Source organism: Microcaecilia unicolor, chromosome 2 (genome assembly GCF_901765095.1).
Source record: "Microcaecilia unicolor chromosome 2, aMicUni1.1, whole genome shotgun sequence".
Lineage (NCBI taxonomy): Eukaryota > Metazoa > Chordata > Amphibia > Gymnophiona > Siphonopidae > Microcaecilia > Microcaecilia unicolor.
This window is the reverse complement of record NC_044032.1, coordinates 443,550,354-443,574,212: the sequence shown is the minus strand read 5'-3', so window position 1 is coordinate 443,574,212 and position 23,859 is coordinate 443,550,354. Positions and strand designations below refer to the sequence as shown.

Below are 23,859 nucleotides of genomic sequence, written 5' to 3'. Positions count from 1 at the left end.
TGCCCCCCTTCATCCCTAAGGGCTATGGTAGTGGTGTACAGTTGTGGGTTTGGTTTTTTTTTTGGGGGGGGGGGGGGCTCAGCACCCAAGGTAAGGGAGCTATGCACCTGGGACCGTTTTCTGAAGTCCACTGCAGTGCCCTCTAGGGTGTCCTGGCATGTTAGGGGGACCAGTGCACTACGAATGCTGGCTTGGATTTGGTCATTTTTGAGATAGGCGTCCTCGGTTTCCATTATCGCTGAAAACCGGGGATGACCATCTCAAAAATGACCTAAGGATGACCATCTCTAAGGTCGACCTAAATTTCATGATTTGGGCGTCCCCGAAAGTATTATCGAAACAAAAGATGGACGCCCATCTTGTTTCGATAATACGGGTTGCCCCGCCCCTTTACGGGGCCATCCTGCGAGGACGCCCTCATGAAAACTTGGGCCCCCATTCAATTATGCCCCTCCACATCAACGCAAAGATATATAACAATTATCCATGAATGGTGAATTCTGAGAATCTATTTTAGCAAGATTTTCTCCATCCATTAACATGTTACTTTCAGACTGCTATACAAACAAAAGGATGCACTATGAAGTACATTAGTACATAAACACAGGTACTGCAGTGTTCTGGGATTTCTTGTACCATGGATCTTCTCATGGAGTGTGCTTACATTCATGAAGATGCTCAGCTCTTCCAACACTGTCCCCATACACTCCTTGCAGCAATGTCCAGTAATACATCCCAAACAGTGTAATATATGTATGCAGGTATTTCCTGTCAGCATGTTTCAACCTCTTTCTATCTAAGTGGTTTATCCACAGTTTAATGGCTGTGTGAAAGCATTAGATTTTTAGCTTATTTATTTTTCAAGGTCAAATTCAGCTGGAGATAGGCATGTGATGAAAGTGAATTTAAAAAGGTGAATTGGTGCTAATTAAAAGCATTTAACAGATATCTCAATGTCTTCAATGTCAGTCAATTGCTGTTGGTGTAAAAACAAAAGAACACCAATAAAGTGCAGGCTGTCCAGTGTATGGCCTTTGAATATCAGCCTTTAGCATGCTGTGGGGTCCTTTTACTAAGGTGCGCTGAAAAATGGCTTGCAGTAGTGTAGGCGCAGGCTTTGGGCTCACGCCAATCCATTTTTCAGCACGCCTGTAATAAAGGCCTTTTAAAAATTTTTTGCTGAAAATGGACGTGCAGCAAAATCAAAATTGCCGCATGTCAATTTTGGGTCTGCAACCTTACCACCAGCCATTGCCCTAGCGATAAAGTCTCAGGTGGTAACCAGGCGGTAATGACCTATGCACGCCAAATGCCACTTGGCGTGTGTCCGATATACACATCCAAAAATAAAAATTCTTTTTCGGCCACACGTATCAGAGGTGCGGCAAAAATGAAATTACCGCAATAGCCACATGGTAGTCATGCGGCAACTCCATTTTGGTGCGCGTTGGACATGCGTAGTTGCTTATGTGGCTTAGTAAAAGGGCCCCTGAGTGATTAAGTAGCCCTATTGTTGAGTTATCTCATCATCCCCTTGCGAGTCTTCTACCGTCAATTATAGTTACGACAATTTGACAATTACTGGGTTACGGGACTACCAGCAATCTATTTCTGATAAAAGAATGCATTTTGAAGGATTCATTCCAAATTGCAAAACATAAAATTAAAAACTTCCAAGATCTTTCAGGTGCATGGGCACTTAAATTTTTTTCTCCATATTTATATTTGCAATGAACTATGAGGTAAAAGAGAGTAGTCCTTTATTTAAAACATCTTGATGTCCTTCACAGGGGCTCTGAATGGTTGCTGTTAAATCCATTCTTCTTCTTCTACTTTATTCTCTCTTGTTCAGTAGCGAGTGCAATGTCTCCCAATGGGTTATTTTAGCGCATACTATGACAGCAATGAGCCTCACTCCTAAGCCAAGGTATGTAAGATATGAGTTCAGTCTCTCAGATTTACTGCTAACATTCACCTAGTACTTGCATCATGCCAAAGATAACTTCCTTCTGGAGGTCATAGAATGTAATATGTATAGGAAACTTGTCAAGGTTTGCTTGGACATTGTTTTTAATGAAGCCTGTGGCACCGAATACAAAGGGAAATATTTCTGTATCTTTCTGCCAAATGTTCCTGGTCTCTGACTGTATTTCTTGGTATTTGAGAATCTTCTCTCTCTCTCCACACAATGCACAGAATAATCACTGAGACTTCTATTATCAATGCCATTCCATTAAAGATGATTCAGCCTACATAAGGCATGAGGTTCTGGTTTTCCTCAGAAGATGGCTATTTTTGCGTTGTGGAAAGTGAGTTGGAGGTGTTTATCCTCAAATGTATACCCTCAACCAAAAGGCACGAGAGAATGTTAGTTAGAGGAATTACCTGAGGGGGTGGACATGTTTTTTCTCTTTGATGTTGACAACACGGATGGATGAACATCACATATGTCATGCCACAGCTCATTGAGCTGGTGGCGGAACAGAAGCCCATTCTTTGGTAGAGTAGAGTTGGAATGACGATCCTTTTCATTCACCACTTTCCAAACATATTTGTCCTTGATGAAGAAGATGTCATCGTGTGCATAAGAGAAGTAGACAGCATCAAGGTTCCCCATAGGGTGATCATCAGGGAACACAGCTGGAAAGACATATTTAATTGGTTTTGGGTATCCTTCCACTATATTGTTTGTCTCCACATTGAAGGCAGTAACCTAGAGCCAGAAGAAAGAAGAAAAAATACAAAAACAAGGATGAGCTGAAAAATCAAAACACAAACGTTTCTAGCTGTGGAAATTTACTTTTGAATTTTGTTGAATTCTACCTGTGAAATTAATTGATGGTCTTAGCTTTCAAGATCCAAGCACAAGATCACCATAAAGTGTGCTATAGTGGAACAAACCTGAGTATATAGCACTGCCACCAGCCTCATAGCCACAACATGTAAATTGCCAAAATTCAAGGAGAATCAGAAACCCCAGAATGCCAGCGAGTCACTGTGCAGCACAGATATCAGTATAATGAACCACAGCAGGGAGTACTGGCAAGGAGTTAATGAAGTATACAAAAACTGGCAGCAATAAAGGTCCGCAAGACCAATCTATTTATTTATTTATTTATTTATTTATTTATTTATTTATGTATTTATTTATTTACTTACTTACTTATTTCATTTATATCCCACAATATCCCAATAGATCAGGTTCAATGTGGCTAACATCTTATTGTACTTAACAGTAACCAAAAATGATACGGGATAGTATACATTAAGTAGTAATAACAAAATGAGGTGCCCTTTTACTATGCTGTGTAAGCATCTACGTGTGCCCAACACACGCCAAAATGGAGTTACCGCATGGCTATCATGTGGCTCTTGTGGTAATTTTTTGGAGCACGCCCAATACGCACATCCGAAAATATTTCAAATGCACGTATTGGATGCGTGCCAAGTGGCACTTGATGCACATAGGTCATTACCGCCTGGTTACTGTGTGGGTCTTTATCGCTAGGTCAATGGCTGGTGGTAAGGTCTCAGACCCAAAATTTACACGCAGCAATTTTGATTTTGCCGCATGTCCATTTTTGGCAAAAATAATAAAAAGGCCTTTTTTACAGGCACACTGAAAAATGGATTGGCGTGCACCCAAAACATAGTAATATAGTAGATGACGGCAGAAAAAGACCTGCATGGTCCATCCAGTCTGCCCACAAGATAAATTCATATGTGTATACCTTACCTTGATTTGTACCTGTCTTTTTCAGGGCACAGACCGTATAAGTCTGACCAGCAGGATTCCCCGCCTCCCAACCACCAGTCCCGCCTCCCATCACCGGCTCTGGCACAGACCATATAAGTCTGCCCTCCACTATCCTCGCCTCCCAACCACCAACCCCTCTTCCCCCCACCTGCTCCACCACCCAATTTCGGCTAAGCTTCTGAGGATCCATTCCTTCTGCACAGGATTCCTTTACCTGTGCCTACACTACCACAAGCCATTTTTCAGTGCACCTTAGTAAAAGGACCCCTAAATGAGGATTGAATATTACAATATGTAACATGGAAATGAATGTTAGACACAAAAAGGTAGCAATTTATAGTCATCCATGTATAATATCAATTAGAATGGAACTGAGAAATTGATTAATTGTACAATTAGGGGGTTAAATTAAATTAATTCTGATCGCCCATGAGAAATTGCCTAAACAGAGAGGCTTTAAAGTATTTCCGGAATATCAAATAATTAGGTTCGCATCAGATGAATTTCGGGAGGGAATTCCACTATTTGGCATTGAGGTAAGGGAATCCTGACATATAGATTGACTTGTAGATCACATTTTTGCAACTGGGATATATTGAAATACTCCAGAGTCTACTCAATTTCAGGTTGTCCAACTCATAATATTTCTTATTTGGGAATAATTTTGTGTACTAACTAAGATAATACAGAGTGAGAAGGCTTTCTCCTGTTTTTAACCTTTATACAAAAGATAAAAATGAGATTTATAGGAAAAATGTTTACCAAGATGTCTCTAAAATTGTATTCCCTGGTCAAGAAATGAGAATTGTTATCAATTTTATGACATCCATATTCCAAATGAAGGAGGGTTAGTAGGAAGTATTTACATATATCTGTTATCAGATGGGAAAATGCTTACATTGTGCTCCCTGAAGAAATAAATATTGTTGTCCCGTTTGTCAAAAAAGGCAGTATCGATGGTGCTAAAGACTCCAATGAAACCCTCAGTTATCAGACGAGGGTACTTATTCCCTTCTGGATCCATGGTGTACGCCTTGTCATTTTCATTGTCATAGCGCCAATACTGGGTGCCTAGCCAAAAGAAAAAATAGACTTGCTAGAACCATATAAAGACATGGACGTTCAGCCGAATCAGAAAAAGCTCCCACAAAGAATCAAGTCTTATATCTGGTCTAACATTTAGAGTTGTGATATCTTTTATTTATACAGTTTGGTACTATATATTGCACTGCAGAAAGTCAGAGGTGCCAACAGAACTCCTGGTCATGAATGATGGATTCAGCCATCTTTCTAAATATTTCCTTTTTCTTTTTTGATCTGGAAGTCTTATTCTGCCCCATTAGACTTTCAGGTTAATCAGAAGTGGTCTCTAGTAGATGGCAACATAAACCATGATGGTTTCATTTCACCCATTGTGTTTGGCCCTGCCACAGCTGAATTTTTGAGGGCATGGTGTGGAACACCGTTCTGCCACTTCTTTTCAGACTCCAGACCAGCAGGGGCTTTCTACTCCAGCCTCTCCCGTCCAAGTAGCTTACACAGAAAGGGAGGGTGTAAGGCTGGAACAGAGCAGAGAGCCCCTAAGAACAGAGTGACTCAGGAGGCAAAGTTAAACAGGTACCCCCTTTCCCCCTGCTCCCTTCCCATGAGGTGGGGAGCAGGCACCTGAGGGTAAGGGGACAGTCCTGGGTGGGATCAAACTGCCCAGGGAGTGGGCAGTGGTTAAAAGGGGGTGAGCCAGGCAGCTCAACCTTTCCTGCTGCCATCCATCAAGGTTTCAAGGTAAGGCCCATTCGAACTTCCCTAGCCTTCTCCAGGTGGCTCTCTATCTGGCTTGGACAACAGTAGTAAATGCATCAGGGATCCCTCACACTGTACCTCACCTCTCTCCCCCCCCCCCAACACACACCCCACACAACCATTATGTCTTTACCACAACTCTTTGAACTCCCAGGGGAGCTGATGAATTCCCCATTAGCCATGTTCCATGCCACTAGTAGCAAGTCTTCCCCCCCAGTGGCCCAGAGCTTTATCTGTTTGCCCAACAGTTTAGACAGTTCACTGTGAGACTGCTGGGCACAATTAGTGTGGTTGCACAAGCTCTATGACCAGAGGCATAGCTAGGAGGGGTGCAAGGGGAGCGGCTGCTCCCCGAAAAGGATTTTGAATAAAATGGCACCTATGCAGATCAGGCCTTCAGCTTCATACTGATGCCTATTTTACAAAAAGACTGCTCCCCCTGACAATCAAACCTGGTTATACTTCTATTTGACTGATGTAACTGCAGATGAGTAAATTTAAGGCACACCAACATCGGGCTACGTTATTATTCTATAACTGAATCTGGGCATCCAGATGCTGATATAGAATTGGCTCTCACCATGGAGTATAGGGGAGCCTAAATGGAGACATCCACTTATAGGCTTGCCTATCTAGAGATCAATTCTCAAAAATATACTGTGGAGATTAAGCCAGTACAGGTGTATCTGCTCCCTGGAGTGTTATTCAACCTATCATGTATTTATACTGTAGGGTGCACACTGAAATTATGTCATTTTAGTTATAGTTTACTATGTAGGTCTTGAGGAATTGTATATATAAAGAAAAATGATTCATGATTCTTCATTCTCTTGACATTGAGACAGCACATCTCAGTGTGGGACAGACTGTGAGCCGAAGTAAGCAGTACTTTTGTAACAGAAAGAGCTCTAGGAACTGAAGATATCAAAACAGGCCAAATTCCTATTAGAATCAGCATGCCTTCTCTACTAGAAAGGTTCTAAAACAGGAAGCAAATGACATGTAGACTTTATTTTTCTTGCATTTGCAGAAATCTCTGAAGCAGAAACATGCACCCTTTGCAACACATCACATGCTAATGCTTTGTTGACCAACACTAACCTTTAAAGAAGAGGGTATAATCTTTATTCCATGTCCATATATGGACAAAGGCATCAATATCCGTTTGTGGAATGCCGAGCCAGCCAGTGGAAAGCTGAATGGGGTCACCATAGCGGGTCCTGTTGTTTCGGTTTTCATACATCCAGTACCAACTGCTTCGGAAGAAGTAGGTGTTGTAATGATATATTCCATTCTCTTTCGACTCTTTCCGCACCCAGTCGAACACAGTGTTGAAGCGACCCTCGCACTTTCCTGCTCCCCCACCCAGGACAAGAATGATATTTTCTTTGAATTGAACAAGCAAATATGAGAAAAGAACGGCTAGCTGCAACTTTTATGGTTTGCAAATCTTTATGATAACCCACTTAAAGAGTGTGAACTAAGTGTGAATTTTATAGCAGCACTTAAGTGCTTAATTGATGGTATAGAATACTAACCTAAGTCTGAATTTATGTGTGTAACTTTAGGTGTGAGCACATATACTAGCTCTATGGTAGGCGTAAATGCGTTCACCTTCGGCAGTTACGGGAGTAACTAACCGCATTCTACTTGTATAGCACATAAGTGCTTGGCATGCTCCTGTCCTGCTCATGCCCCTCCCACTGTTCTTTCTAATCTGAGCAGGACTCCTCCATCTACAGTCCTGCGAGTGTGTGTGTGTGAGGGGGGGGGAAGGGGAGGTGCTGTTTCACTATCACTCCGCTTTGAGGGAATACTGTCTTCTCCCACATCCACACACCTCTGGCACTTATATACTACAGAACAGTGGTTTTCAACCTAGTCCTCAGGGACCACCTGGCCAATCGGGTTTTCAGAATATCCACAATGAATATGTATGAAAGAGATTTGCATACTAAGAAGGCAGTGCATGCAAATCTCTCATATGCTTATGTATTGTGGATATCCTGAAAACCCAACTGGCCAGGTGATCCCTAAGAACAGGATTGAAAACCACTGCTAAACATATGAGCTAACATTAAAGAATAGTTCCTAAGGGGGTCTTTTACTAAGCCATGGTAGCGTTTTTAGCTCATGGTTGAAATCAGCTGGTGGTAAACGCCGAGATGCGTTTACCATCAGCTGATTTCTACTATGAGCTAAAACGCTACCGAGGCTTGTGTCAATTAACTCCAATGATCGCTGATTATTTGTTGTTAGTGTCAATTTGCACCTAATTAGGCAATTAAGTTACACGCATAACTGGCAGTATTCTACAACTTGTGTGTGCAATTTTGCATTCTAAGCATGAAAATGTGCATGCAAAATTATAGAATAATGGGGTTAGTGTGTTATTACTTTTCTAATATGTTTTATGAATTCTACTAGAAGTACCTCTGAACAGTAACAAGCTATCGTACATTTTAAATACTTTCATTAACTACAATTAGCATAATGAAATCACAATGTAAAAAAAAAGAGTTTAGTACATGATTTGAACTTACAGAAAACTCAACAAATATTGTATGTTGAGCAAAGTAATGATCTAATTCATTGTGTTAGCTGATATCAGAAAACCTGGACTGCAAATCACAGGCGAAGAAAAAGACTAAACTCTGTGTAAAATTCAGGAATAGGCTGTCACTCTATAGGAAAAGTTGGAACTTGTTTGTGATATTTTTAATAGTAAGATATCAATATGATTGCTTCTATTTATTTGAATTATTATTAAATATATCCATGAAAACTTCACTCACGTTTCACCAGCTTACAAAGAACCTAACAGTTGTACTATTTTTCTGTCCATAACATCCTCTTAGTTCCTTTGTTTGCTACCTTTGAGATTGTTTACTTTCTGTACAAAATGAAACACTAACATTGTTTTTCCTATTCCTCAAGGAATGTCAGAAATCTCCAGGCATTACATATTACCTTTTAAGATATCATGTTTCCCTTTTTATCAGTAATTTTCTCCATTATTTGGGGTGCTGGTAGTGGTAGTGATTGGGGAGGAGATGATTCAAGAAAAAAAAATATTAACTAACCTCAGATTCCACATTACCATCCATCATACACTTTCTGTATACATTTTCATTCAATTCAGTTAAAAGAAAAATGGGAAAATTTATGGGCCATTCTCATCCTTGAAGGAAAAATACGTGGGATATTGATATTCTAAATGATTTGTCATGTAACTTTAGGAGTTACACAAAAAAATTGTCATCTTTCAAATCTTGATTCCACTGACCATCTAACGGTTCATTGGCCAAAGTGAAGTGTTTAAAACTGAGAGGAATCGGAGGTCTTCTAGGGGTGAGCTCAAAGTAAGCTGGAAGAAAGTGATATTCGGTTGTTATCTGGTTAACTTTATGCAGTTATCTCTAATGCAGATATAGCAGGCCTAAGATAACTTTATCCACCTATTTGGATATCTTTTACCTGTGATATTCAGAGGTGCTGACAGACTTGCATAGCTTGGTACAGTGGTGGAAATAAGTATTTGATCCCTTGCTGATTTTGTAAGTTTGCCCACTGACAAAGACATGAGCAGCCCATAATTGAAGGGTAGGTTATTGGTAACAGTGAGAGATAGCACATCACAAATTAAATCCGGAAAATCACATTGTGGAAAGTATATGAATTTATTTGCATTCTGCAGAGGGAAATAAGTATTTAATCCCTCTGGCAAACAAGACCTAATACTTGGTGGCAAAACCCTTGTTGGCAAGCACAGCGGTCAGACGTCTTCTGTAGTTGATGATGAGGTTTGCACACATGTCAGGAGGAATTTTGGTCCACTTCTCTTTGCAGATCATCTCTAAATCATTAAGAGTTCTGGGCTGTCGCTTGGCAACTCGCAGCTTCAGCTCCCTCCATAAGTTTTCAATGGGATTAAGGTCTGGTGACTGGCTAGGCCACTCCATGACCCTAATGTGCTTCTTCCTGAGCCACTCCTTTGTTGCCTTGGCTGTATGTTTTGGGTCATTGTCGTGCTGGAAGACCCAGCCACGACCCATTTTTAAGGCCCTGGCGGAGGGAAGGAGGTTGTCACTCAGAATTGTACGGTACATGGCCCCATCCATTCTCCCATTGATGCAGTGAAGTAGTCCTGTGCCCTTAGCAGAGAAACACCCCCAAAACATAACATTTCCACCTCCATGCTTGACAGTGGGGACGGTGTTCTTTGGGTCATAGGCAGCATTTCTCTTCCTCCAAACATGGCGAGTTGAGTTCATGCCAAAGAGCTCAATTTTTGTCTCATCTGACCACAGCACCTTCTCCCAATCACTCTCGGTATCATCCAGGTGTTCACTGGCAAACTTCAGACGGGCCGTCACATGTGCCTTCCGGAGCAGGGGGACCTTGCGGGCACTGCAGGATTGCAATCCGTTATGTCGTAATGTGTTACCAATGCTTTTCGTGGTGACAGTGGTCCCAGCTGCCTTGAGATCATTGACAAGTTCCCCCCTTGTAGTTGTAGGCTGATTTCTAACCTTCCTCATGATCAAGGATACCCCACGAGGTGAGATTTTGCGTGGAGCCCCAGATCTTTGTCGATTGACAGTCATTTTGTACTTCTTCCATTTTCTTACTATGGCACCAACAGTTGTCTCCTTCTCGCCCAGCGTCTTACTGATGGTTTTGTAGCCCATTCCAGCCTTGTGCAGGTGTATGATCTTGTCCCTGACATCCTTAGACAGCTCCTTGCTCTTGGCCATTTTGTAGAGGTTAGAGTCTGACTGATTCACTGAGTCTGTGGACAGGTGTCTTTCATACAGGTGACCATTGCCGACAGCTGTCTGTCATGCAGGTAACGAGTTGATTTGGAGCATCTACCTGGTCTGTAGGGGCCAGATCTCTTACTGGTTGGTGGGGGATCAAATACTTATTTCCCTCTGCAGAATGCAAATAAATTCATATACTTTCCACAATGTGATTTTCCGGATTTAATTTGTGATGTGCTATCTCTCACTGTTACCAATAACCTACCCTTCAATTATGGGCTGCTCATGTCTTTGTCAGTGGGCAAACTTACAAAATCAGCAAGGGATCAAATACTTATTTCCACCACTGTAAATATAAAGTCAAAAAGAACATGTAAACCCATACCTTGTGTGAGTACTAGAAGACTTCAAAATGAAAGTGTTCATGCATTTCCACTTTGAAAATTACTTCAGCTATGCACATGATTTTACACCTGCTTTTTGGCACATACAAATATGCTGATCTCTGGGAAAAGGTGACTAAAGTAGTGGATTCAAAATGTTATGGGTCCATAAGCAGTCTACAAAAGTTACGTTTGAACTTCTGCAGCTTTTTATATTTTTTTCACATAAAAGGATGGGGTTTGGACTGTTGAATTCCAAATTCTTTGCTCTAATGGAATATATTAAAACCTCATTTTTTGCTTCTGGTAACTTTGCTTACCTTTTCCCAGAGATGGTCATTAATTGTCTGGCTTATTTTATGTGCCCAACCTCGGGAATACCTCCACTTAGCCTGAGTAAACTTAGAAACATGAGATCATTTTATAACAAGGCATCTATAAGAACTCTCAACAATGGGCCTGTTTTATGTTTATTTCACAAAATCAGCATAGGCATCTATGTGCTTTTATACAATAGGCTCCTACAATAATTCATAGTAACATAGTAAATGACGGCAGATAAAGACCTGTACGGTCCATCCAGTCTGCCCAACAAGATAAACTCATTTACATGGTATGTGATACTTTATATGTATACCCGAGTTTGATTTGTCCTTGCCTTTCTAGGGAAGTCTACCCAGCACTGTTCTTGTACTAAGTTCTGGAGTTAATGTCGAAGCCCCTTAAAATTTACACTCCAGCCCATCCCTATTTATTCAGTCACAATCAGGGCATAGACTGTAAAAGTCTGCCCAGCTCCCATTTTTGTTTCCCAATTACTGGTGTCACCACCCAATCTCCTCTAAGATTCCGCAGAACCATTCTTTCTAAACAAGATTCCCTTGTGTTTATCCCACGCATGTTTGAATTCCATTACCGTTTTCATCTCCACCAACTCCCGCGGGAGGGCATTCCACATACCCACCACCCTCTCTGTGAAAAAATACTTCCTGACATTAGTCCTGAGTCTGCCCCCCTTCAACCTCAATTCATGTCCTCTAGTTCTACCGACTTCCCGTCTCCGAAAAAGGTTCATTTGCGGATTAATACCTTTCAAATATTTGAACGTCTGTATCATATCACCCCTGCTTCTCCTTTCCTCCAAGGTATACAAGGTATACATGTTCAAGTCAAGTCTGGAGTTGAGCTGCAAAGGTGGAAGACTTTTTAAGATAAGTTGAAGAAATATATGTAAAAATAGTGTTATGATAAATATTTCAATATACATATTATAAGACTCTTTCAAAATTGTTTTTTGAAAGGGTTTTTTTTTTTGCCGATGCTTGATTCATCTTAAGCGTCTAAGGTTTGGATAAACTTTTTTCTGATGTTTTTTCCTTCCAATTAAAGGAACTATTTTGGAAATCAATTAATGTAGTGTGGGCATATTTGATGACAGTGTGGTAAATATGCAAATCTCCATAATCTAAGCTGCTCCCTGACTCCTTACCACCGAGTTCTGCATTGATCTCAATTATCACAAAAACTGTGGTAAGGCTAAAGAGAAAGACATGAACTGCATTTCTGTTTGCTTACCGTAGATCTTCTGAATGGCCTTCCTATCCATCCAATCCAGTTCCTCCTTTGTGTTTGCTGGGATATAGTTGGGCTGCATAATGGAGCCCATTTGGTTCATATGGGTCAGTCCTAAGACATGGCCAATTTCGTGAAGTGCTACCTGAGTGCACAAAATAGAACAAAAATTAAAGTCTGTGTCATGCCACTTACTTCCCTCAAAGTTCCAGAATACAGAGACAGGCAGCTCTTAGAGAGGGCATCATACGTCCCAGTCCAGTCATTCATGGAGATTGGTTCTCAATGACTTAGTTCCCATTCTATGTCAGGCTCCTAATCTTGTCCAGTCTCATCTGTCTCATGGGAAGTAAATGACTATCATGTGGTCAGTTTCTACTTTTCTAGTTTCAGCCACTCTGTGCTGCTCTTTGCCTTTTCCTATCTTTAGTTACTTTTAACTTTGTTTTCCTCTCATCTTATTTTTGCTGTTTGTCTTTGTTTCTTCCTTGCCTTTTTCTCTTGTAAATTTATATAACTTCATTAACATGACGTATTAACACATCTGTCACTTCGTCTCTGCCTGTCTCTCTCTTAGCATATTTCATTGACTTTTTTCATTTTCTTTCTGCATGCCTTAAAAATAAACTTTATTATACAGTATGCTTGATATTTTCTTTTTTGCAATGCCATTTGCTATTTGCCAAAGTGTAGTAAGATTTTGCAGTTGACATACACAATTGGCAATTTTTAAAGAATGTTTACTGCAAACCTCCATAGCAGGATTTTGGATTTACCTTATGCCTCACCTTCTCCTACCCACACACACAGTTTGCCCCAGCCCTCACAAACACAAATTCCCACCACTCATATACAGACATTCTTTACCCCTAGACACACACACACACACACGTACACACACATACAATCTTTACCCCTATATATATATATATATATATATATATATATATATATATATATATATATATATATATACACACACACACATCCATATTCACACTCACGACATATGCCCTACCCCCTACTCACAGTGTCCCCCTATACACTCTCACCCCCAACACACATATACTCTCCCTGCCCCATATTTTCAAACCCACACACACATCCCTTGTCACCGTTTGCATGGACTTCTACATATACACACCCTGCCCTTCTCATATACACACTCACACACCTTTATGCACACCCACACATATAAAACCTGCCCCCCCCCCCCCCACACACACACTGGATCTCCACAAACATACCCAACCCTAAAACACATATATACATAGGTAGCAATCTGAAGAATTCAGCAATGAGGTCTTTTTGCTTGAGATTGTCAGTGCTTCTACTTTATTCTACCAGTAACATAGTACCCTCTGGTTGAACTCATTTGTAGGCAGATAGACTGTTGTCTTACAGGTGAACTTTCTGACTTTCCAGAGAAAGCTGGAAGTTGCAAAAAAGTGGCAGACCAAAATGAGTGTCCAGTATAAATAGTGGTAGGACCTGGTTTCAACAGAAGCTTCCTTTGACTATAAAATAGAGAATACACAAAGGCCTTTGACCTTCCATCATCTAGGGAGAGCTTTCAAGCCAAGCCTCATTTATGTAAACCTCAGAACTACATATCCTAGTACTGTGTCAGCCAAACCAGTATTCATGTAGGCGTAAAGAGTGATACTGAAGTGCATGAAACAGAACCTATAAAGTTGGTGACCTGTGTGAGTATGTGAGGGTGAGGGCCCCTGTGCACTTTTTCTAATCACAGATAGGAGAAGCTAAGTTACTATTGTGAATTACATAGAAACAACTTGAGCACAATTCCTGTGGTTCAAGAACATCTGCCCTCCATTAAAGAATAGCACAATTTTATTTATCTCAGCAAGAGTTCTAAAGGGTCGCAGTGTGTGTATATCTGCTGTGTGTTGTGTTTGTGCTGGGCAGGTGTTGTGCCTATGGGGGAAATAGTAGGGGTGGGGGCACTTGTAGGGCAAAATGTTATATGGGGTTAGGGCAGTTTGAAGCATGTAGGGGTAGTCATGGGGGATCAGTTTTGAGGAGTGAGAAATTGTGAGGTGGTGGAGCAGTTGCAGTGAGGTAGTTTTAGGGATAAGGTTCAGTTTGTGGGTAGCTAGTTGTGGGTAGGGTAGTTTTGGGGGTGTGAGGTAGTTTGAAGGATGATGGGGCAGTTGTAGGGGTTTATTTTTGGGGTGAGGCAGTTTGCAAGATGGTGAGGCTGTTAGTGGGTAGTTTTTAGGATAGGGTCAGGTTACAGTGTGGTAGGGCAGTTATTTTTGGGGAGGGGCAGCTTGTAGGAGCAATTTTAGGGGATGGAGCAGTTTGGGGTGGTGTGGCAGCTGCATGGGGAAGTTTTTAGGGATAGGCCTATTTGCAGATTGGTGGAACAATTGAAGGGTGATAGATTTTGGCCTGTGGGGACATTTTGGGGGGAGGGTTTTTTTAAAACTGCCTTGCTTTGTTCTCTAACTGCAACATGTTACACCAATATTGAGAGACCTGCACTGGCTGCCTAGTTCAGTCAGAATTATGTTTAAATTATTGTTCATGGTTTTTAAGGCTTTTTTTTTGGGAAGACCAAAATATCTTACAGAAGAATGATCAAAGCAAGAATGTAGTTGACGCCTGTGCTCATCTCAACATAGTCTATTGCAGTTTTCTTCTTTGCAGATAATTCGATTAACCTCCACTAGAAATGGGACTTTTTATTACATAGGTCCTTCTTTATGGAACTCTCCCCGAGTTTGCCGACCAGAAGTGATGTCACTGGTACTTCTTGTATTTTAAGAAGACTTCTAGTGATGAAAGCTGTGTAGAGGTGTGACACGTGCATGCTATGAAGGAGCATGAAAAAGGAACAGATAGTGCTCCTTCATACTCGCCTTCATACACGAACTGAGAGAAGATCAGTCATAACATATCTTTTAATGTTTCTAGACTATTTTATCTGGTCCATCTGTGCATTTTAGGACTGTGTCTTGCCCAGGCTATCTCGTTTCAATGAGGTCATCACCCCATAAAGCATTTCCATCTTGAGCCCCTATCTCAGGTAAGACATCTTTGGTAAATTATATTTCTGCACTAACAACATTCGATTTATTCTTGTGTCCCTTCTTTGTCGATTAACATAGGTCTTTTAAATGCTATAATCCATATGGAATAAGCATCATCTAATTCACGATCTTATTACATCTTTCTCTTTGAAAGTCCTCTACATTGTGGAAATATGATTAACAGACCCTGAATCAGCCTATTTAAAATAAGCCACTCCTCCTGGCTACTCCTTTTCTTCCTGTAATAGAGACCACCGTCATGGTGGGGGCGTTGCTATAATTTATTCTTCTTCTTCTTTACCACTCTTCAACTTTCACATCTTCTCCCTCCCACCAATCTATGCTTTGAAATTCAAAATCAAATCTGACAGTATCACAGCCTCTCTTCTACTTTATCATCCCCCACCTCCAACAACACATTCTTTTTCACTTCTCCAAACATTACTGTCGGATCACTGTATTAATTCCCACATTCCTATTATTCTAGGAGATTTTAACTTCCACCTGGATGTAGCCTATGCCCCACATACCCAAGAACGTTTAACCCTATTTTCGGACTTAGATCTCCAAGAACATATACAGCAGCCAGCACATATTAGAGGACACACATTAGACCTTGTCCTTTTGGCCACTTCTTCTTTGGAACAACCAAGTTTGTTATCATTATTCTTTATCGTGGACTGACCATCATTTAATTACATTCTCCCTTACTTTATCTTTTTGTCATATAAGCCCTTATTTCGAGGTCCACAGTTCAAAAGATCTTAGCCAGCTTACTGCTCAAAACCTCCTAACTAAAGCATCCATAGACATAGATTCCTTTAATTGTTTTCCTATAGAAACTCAAGTCAAAGTTTGGAACACCTTGCTCTATACGTCTCTAGACCCCCTAGCTCCAATAAAAACACAGCCCATAAATAGCAGTAAACAATGTAATGAACCATGGTATACACAATCCTCACATCATATGAAATACCACTTAAGGCAGGCTGAAAGGCACTGGAGATGCCTGTCCTCCTCTACTACACTAGCGAATTACAACGACACAGCACGATGCTATAAAATTGCTTTGCAAATGGCCAAGAAAACATTTTACACTACCCAAATTTCTAAGGCCCGGAACTCTGCTGCATTGTATCAAATTATGAAGACACTGACTACTCCCTACTATGCTAACACATTAAAACCTCAACTTTCTTGTAGTCAGGACCTGGCTAATCATTTCTTAAACAAAGCCATGTCACTAAGTCTTCAGGAATACTTCACTCAGCACTATTTTTAAGCACTGTTTCCACATTTCATCTGCCAACTGCTACACTACTGAATACTGTAATTTCAGGTATGAATCTTTCTACGGCCCCTACTGACCCTATACCTTCACATCTTCTAAAACGATTCTTCAGTCAATTTAGTCCCTACCTGCTCCAAATGATTTCCACATCCTTGACATCAGGGATAGCTCCAGAAGACTGGAAACTTGTGACTACTACACTGAAATTAAAAAATACTTCCGAACCCGTGGACAGTAGTAATTACCAACCAATTGCAAACCTTCAGGTTCTTATCAAAGTTACCGAGAAAATAGTTTTTGACCAGCTGCAGGATTTTCTAAACAAAACCAATGCTCTTCACCCAAATCAAGCAGGATTTCGTACACACCACAGCACAGAAACCACCCTTCATCTGCATTCCAATAGTTCAGTTATAATGCTATCTCTAGATCTATCTGAGGCATTTCACCTAGTTAGTTATGACATTCTTCTAGCCAGACTATTTCATCTAGGATTCCATGATACAGTTTTTGATTGGTTCCATTCATACCTCTCACATAAACTTTAAGTTGTTCGTTTTCAAAATATCACATCACGACCTTATTCAACACAATCAGGAGTTCCACAGGGCTCTCTCCTATCTCCTATGTTATTCAATATTGTTATGGCATATTTTTTTGGCTCAGGCTCAATCTTTAGGTTTTACAGCGTTCATCTATGCAGAAAACAATCAACTCCTACATTCTTTTGACCCTCTGTGCCCCAATCCAATCACTGATACTATCTTTAAGTTAGTTCAAATGGCAACCTGGCTTACCAGCAATGGGTTAACCCTCAGTCCCGATAAATTGAAATGCATCTTATTCTCTAATTCTCCTAATATCATTTTGCCTCAACCCCTTATTCTTTCATCTGTCCCGGTCCCTCAACATTCTACTGTGAAGGTACTGGGAGTAATTCTGGATGAGACTTTATCTTTCCAATCACAGATTAACGTAGTCATTTGTAGATGTTATTTTCATCTAAGACAAATTAGATCAATCAAATCCTTAGTCTATCCCCAAGCACTAAACATTCCGATCTACTCCCTTGTAATAACCCAACTCAATTATTGTAATGCTCGGTATGACTATTCTTATGTTCTTGTGTGAAAAACACTTACCAATGCAAGCACAGGATGTGGAGCATCTATGCTTTAGGACTGCTAGGTTCCACTCCCTCCAAAACAGGAAGTTCAGAGGGGGCGAGACCTGGCAAGAGCCTGCATCAGCAGTGAATAGTCTTTTGTAGGCCTGCTGACTACCACACACACCCTGACACACACTTGTGTTACCCTAGGCGCATGTCTAGGCCAACTAGTGATTGAGCCAGCACTGTGCACAGCTCACTCCTGCACACACTGTCTCCATGCACAGAGACTCACAGACCTCCACCCAAACAAATACTGCTACCTTGCACATACCCAGCCCCCAACTACAGTGTTTTAACTTTGTTGTACACTGACTCATTCAAGATTAGTGTTTTTTTTTTTTTTACATTTGTACCCCGCGCTTTCCCACTCATGGCAGGCTCAATGCGGCTTACATGGGGCAATGGAGGGTTAAGTGACTTGCCCAGAGTCACAAGGAGCTGCCTGTGCCTGAAGTGGGAATCGAACTCAGTTCCCATGGACGGTAACTGCTGGTAAGTCTCTCACTGTCATGCTTAGGATATAGAGGAAGAGGGTAGGGTGTTTTCAGAGAACCTCTACCACAGCTGCAAACAGAGGGCCATTATCACCTTTGGATCTTTCTGCCCCAACTGACAGTGAACAATATTAGAGCAAGTTTCAGCTGGGCTGGAAGTTGAGGCATCAACAATGGGAAGCCAGACACAATGAAAAATGTAGACAGTAGGGGACAATTCTATAACTGGCTGCTACAACAAAAGCCCAAACCACAATTACACACTTGAGTGCTCTTATACAATACTAGCATAAATCAACATCAGTGTGCCTAACTTTAGGCATGCATGTGCTCTTTTATCATGTCAAAAGCAGGCATAAATGCATGCACCTAAATGCAACAGTTACATATGTAACTCACAGTATTCTGTAAATTAAGCTCATAAATGTTGGCCCCACCCATGTTTCTCCCCCTGTGAATGCCCTCTTGCATTTACACATTAAGGCAAATGTGCGTGTATGTTATAAAATACGGTTGCGTGCAAAGTACAGAATGACAAGAGGACAAAATTTGTCCCAGTCCCCACCCCGTCCCCGCAGGCTCTGTCTCCATCCCCACCTCGTCCCCGCAGGTTCTGTCCCCATCCCCACCCCATCCCCATGGGCTCTGTTCTCAACTGCAGAAGCCTCAAGCACTTATTATTTTATATTAAATTTTTTTTATTAAAGTATAAAAAGGAACAATATGCTATGCAACTGTTCTGAATAAATTACAAATAGAAAAAAATAATAATAACTACTAGCAGCTATAATAACTCTCCCACCACCACCACCACCACCCTCTACCCTTCCAACCCCAACAATAGCTGACTTCTACTACCCCAAGGAATCCTAATCCTCCCTGTTAAATTATCCAGGGGTACAAAATACAACCCGTTCTGTATGCCCTTGAGGGGAGATTTTTAAATCTGTGAACGAATAAGAAGTCATCAACAATCTCAGGATTCAGTCTAGCTCTCCTGTCTTCCACAGTCCCTCCTGCAATAGAAGCTGTCTTCTTAGAAGATGTGCTGGTAGCAGGATGTACAGGATCCCTCATGCAAATTTTGCTAGCTATGGCTAGGATGTTTGCTTGTTTTTCCAAAAAATAAAAATATTGTTGTCTGCATCAATCAAACATAAATAACAGTCCAGTTCATTAACAGGCTTCAAAGTAGAAAGTGGCATGGGGACAAAGTTTGTCCCTGTCCTCATGGGCTCTGTCCCCATCCCTACCCCTTCCCCATGGGATTTGTCCCCGCCCCATCCCCGCAGACTCTGCCCCCATCCCCATGGTTACTGCGGATCCCCGCCCCTCTGTCATTCTCTAGTGCAAAGTTATGTGCGTGTGTTACAGTCATGCTTGTAAAAGCTAGTATTCTATAACTTATGTGCACAATTGATGCCTACCTTTAGGTGATCTGTTATAGAATGAGTGAGCAGATATTCAAGAGCTCAACACTGCATTTGGTTTTTACCAACCTTCAGAAGACTGATGCCTTCTTTACTGTTGGGAGGCACAAAGTGCTCATCGTCATCAAAATGAATGTCTCCCAGGTGCCAGGCATGGGCAAATTCCTGCCCCATTCCATCAAAGACCTGTGAGCAGCCCAGGTGACGGCCTAAGGAAAGAAAAGAAACCCACAGTTGATGAGAATGTCTGCTTTGAGGAGCACTAATGCAATGGGTGCAGGGTTCATCAAATCCTTCAAATTAATCCACAGGACACACATTCCCAATTGAATTCACACAGAAACCTCCATTTTGAATCTGGTAGCGATGGCTTAGAAATTAATGTATTTCTAAGTGTATTATGGTTGTCAGTGAATAATTCCAGGGCTTAAAATTCAAACCCATTCCCTTCACACACACTGTCCTTACACCTTACACATAACCCTCCCCCAAACAGACCCTTCCTCACCTCCCCCCCCCCCCACACCAACTGACAACCTTCATATACATCTCAATACTCAGGGTCATTTTGTACCTATTGGCATCGTAGCATTTAGTGTGTGCTAATCGTTAGCGCACCTTAATAAAATGACCTCTCAGAGTCTTTAAACCCCCCTACATCCCATATGAATCTACATAATATGTTTTCAGATTTAATGTTTTTCAGTAATTGACAGCTTTGTGTATTTGTGTGTGTTTTAAGTGTTGTACATTCAAAATTCAATTACAGAAAGTTTTAAATCGAAAGCATATCCTTTAATCATTCAGCATACCTCTTACAGATTCAAGAAAATGATAAGTTAATTTAAATTTCATTAAAGCCATTTAAGAAGCATGTCTGGTTTCTATGAAGCCAACAATATTGTTTATAATTCTCCACCAGCCCTGGTAAGTAAGCCAATAGGGTCAATATTCGAAGTGATTTAACCAGTCAGAAACGGCTCCTGGCTGGTTAAATCTGTTTTTTAGGGCTAAGTGGTCAGTTTCAGTGGCACTTTAACTGGTCAGTGCTGCTGAAAATGCCCAGTATGTGTCCAGTGCAAAACCTGCTATTTTGGCCAAGATCACTGTATAATAGGACTACATAAAAGTCAGTCCTATCTTTATGTGGTACCTCTTAGCGCACTTAACTGGCTATAGGGTAGCCAGCTCCGGAAAGCCAGAAATTCAATGCTGAAGTCTAGACAAGGCCCGACATTGAATTTCTGGGCATAATGCCACAGCTGTCGGCAAAATGCTAAATGCCATCGGCTGAATAATCAACCCCTTTGTGTACAATAGAGGCAAGAGGAGCCCAGAATATTAGTAAAACATGGGCTTACCGCTCACTAAACAGGAAGTACCGCTGGGCTACCACAGTAACCCGGCAGTACTTCCCATTTATTCTTTTTGACTTTTGGAATTTCAGCTATGAACTGAGATTTTGAATTGAAAAACACAGCTTGGGGGATATCTTGAATTGGTGTGATGATTGAACGCTGTGATAGTCAGCCAGTGGCTGAGTCTGAAATTACTTCTGTGCACCATCACTGGTGTTTTTACTAGAAATTTAGAGTTTATTTTTGTTTAATTAGAGGAATTTATAAGTGAATTTTCCATTATTTTTGGGTATAGTCTAAAGGGAAAATATTTAATTGGAATTCCCCATAATACATTTATTTTGTTTTTTTCCAACTTTGTCATGACTTACGTGTTCCGAAGCCTAGTTTAATATCGATCTCATACGCTGGAGAGATGATGTCCTCCTCAAAGATCAGTGGTACTACCTCACTCCACATACGGAAGGCCAAGTTCAAGATGTACCTCTGCTGATCAGTGGGTAACCACTCACTGTATCCTTCCCCCAGCAGACGCCACTTTACTTTAGGCTTGGGAAATGCCACTGTTTTGATGCCATTTCGCAGCGAATCACTTCTTTTCTTCCGTGCGTGTTCCACCAGTCTCTGGAGTAAGCGTCCCTGTACTATTTGCCCACTGCCATTAGCATTTGTGGAGTTGGTTGCTCCCGTGTGGTCAGTTATGTTACTTTGTTCTATGGCGCTCGTGGTGGTGTTCTCAGAAAAATTAGAAATGTCAGCTGTATTCCCAGTGCTGCGACTGTTGGCATCTTTCGTGATCCTATTGGCATTTGGCATACTGGTCCCTTCTTTTGTCTCAGGAACTTTGTGGTCAGGAACTCCACAGCGGGGGGTGTTCATGATCTTTTTGGTGGCCTTATCCAGGATGCCTGTAACAGGGAGTCCATTGGCTTCCTGGAAGCGTCTTAGGGCATTAAGAAATTGTGGGCTTTCTGTGGGTTCTGCATCCTGAGATTTTTCAACATTCCCGCTCTCAGAATGGTCTTCCATGAGCACAACAGAAACATCAGGAGGTGCCACATCTTCCTCTTCTGGTTCCATCACACTCTCGTACTGAAGGGACTCCCATTTAACAGGCTCTGTCCAGCCATACTTCCAGAGGTATCTCTGTGTGAGAAAATATCTTTAATTATCTGTTTGCTTGCCTATCTCTCCTCTCCCCTTCCAGCTGTGGCTATTCATCAGAATTCTCAAGATACAAATTTCTTTGATTATGTTTCAGTTTTAATATGAACCTCCCACCCTTACCCTGAGTTTAAAACATACGCAACCGTTCCTGGGTGCAACACTAAAGTCAGCAATATTACTGCAAATACTTGGATGACATTTCACGAGATGGAACATCAAAACCTTTCATCCAGTTAGTGCTGTGAAGTAGTTACAGCTGGGTCAAAGCAACAGGATTATTATCTGATTTTGACAGGGTTAAGTAGCTGACTGTCTTGTGGTGTGGGATATGCTGCACATCCATCAACTAATAATTTATCTATCCCTAAATCCAAATACACAGGCACCTAAAGCAGTAGTACTAGTTTTATTACTAAAGGTTGTCTAGGCAGATCATAAGTGGGGCTCATAAATCTTAAAATTTATGCTTTTTATTTTGTTTACAGTCTAAGCATGAGCGTTCATATCAGTTGTATGGCTGATCGTGCCTAAATTATACATGCGTATTTTACCTATTACACTGGTATTCTCTAAAGGAAGCTAGAGGCCCACTTTCCTTTAGAGACCAGGCTCCAGGTAGGCACCCCCTACGTTTCTAAATAATTGGTGCCCTTTTGTAGAAATGCTGTTCATATGCTGCCTCATTTAAATACCTACACAGCACAGATGCACAGGAGGCGAGTCTCTTTTAATTGAAAGGAAGCTCTGGAACGAGGGGTCACAGGATGAAGGTGAAAGGCGAAAGACTCAGAAATAACCTGAGGAAATATTTCTTCACATAATGGTTGGTCAATTCATGGAACGGCCTGCTGGTGGAGGTGGTGGAAATGAAAACTATCTGAACTCATGAAAGTTTGGGACTGGTACATAGGATCCCTAAGGGAGTACAAGGGAGAGTAGATGGCATAGAGAGGCCACATGGTTTTATCTGCATACATTCCTCTATGTTTCAGTTCAGATCATATATATATCTTTTTTTTGGTACATTTGTACCCCGCGCTTTCCCACTCATAGCAGGCTCAATGTGGCTTACATGGGGCAATGGAGGGGGAGCTGCCTGTGCCTGAAGTGGGAATTGAACTCAGTTCCTCAGTTCCCCAGGACCAAAGTCCACCACCCTAACCAGGTAAGCCCAGTATTATTTATTCTCCTGCTATCCAGAGGCCACAGCTTTCTGAGTAACTACAGCCTCAATATTCAGCCGGCGGTGGTTAAACCCAGATATCCAATGTCCGGGCTTTGGCACTGAATATCTGGTTTTGTGGTGCCAACTAATGCATAACCAGTTAAGTCCAATGTCCAGCACTTAACCAGCTATGGGACACCACATAAAGATAGGGCTGACTTTTCTGTGATCCTATTTATGTGGTTACCCAGGCTGGTTAAGTGCTGAATGTCGGCACTTAACCGGCCAAGTGCTGACTCCACCCCTGGAATGCCCCCAAAATAGCTGGTGGTTAGCCTTAGGCAAATTAACCTGCCAGGAGCCATTTCTGGCTGGTTATATCGCTTTGAATATCAACCGCCCTACATTTATACAAGGCAGTTCTACACTGCACTATGTAGTTATGATCACCA

The 23,859-nt window shown here is 41.4% G+C and overlaps 1 protein-coding gene across 1 annotated transcript in view; it reads right to left on the bottom strand.

Moving 5' to 3' along the window:
• Positions 1-1,477: 1,477 nt before the first annotated feature.
• The window catches only part of LOC115461210 (matrix metalloproteinase-21-like), a 40,931-nt gene continuing 18,549 nt past the window's right edge, over positions 1,478-23,859 (bottom strand). The window contains exons 4-9 of the mRNA XM_030190880.1: positions 21,447-22,221; positions 19,787-19,926; positions 12,279-12,420; positions 6,659-6,910; positions 4,656-4,828; positions 1,478-2,713 (exon numbers count right to left, since the gene is read on the bottom strand). Coding sequence (XP_030046740.1) covers positions 2,369-2,713; positions 4,656-4,828; positions 6,659-6,910; positions 12,279-12,420; positions 19,787-19,926; positions 21,447-22,221 — 1,827 coding nt within the window. The 3' untranslated portion in view covers positions 1,478-2,368. The remainder of the gene's footprint in view (positions 2,714-4,655; positions 4,829-6,658; positions 6,911-12,278; positions 12,421-19,786; positions 19,927-21,446; positions 22,222-23,859) is intronic.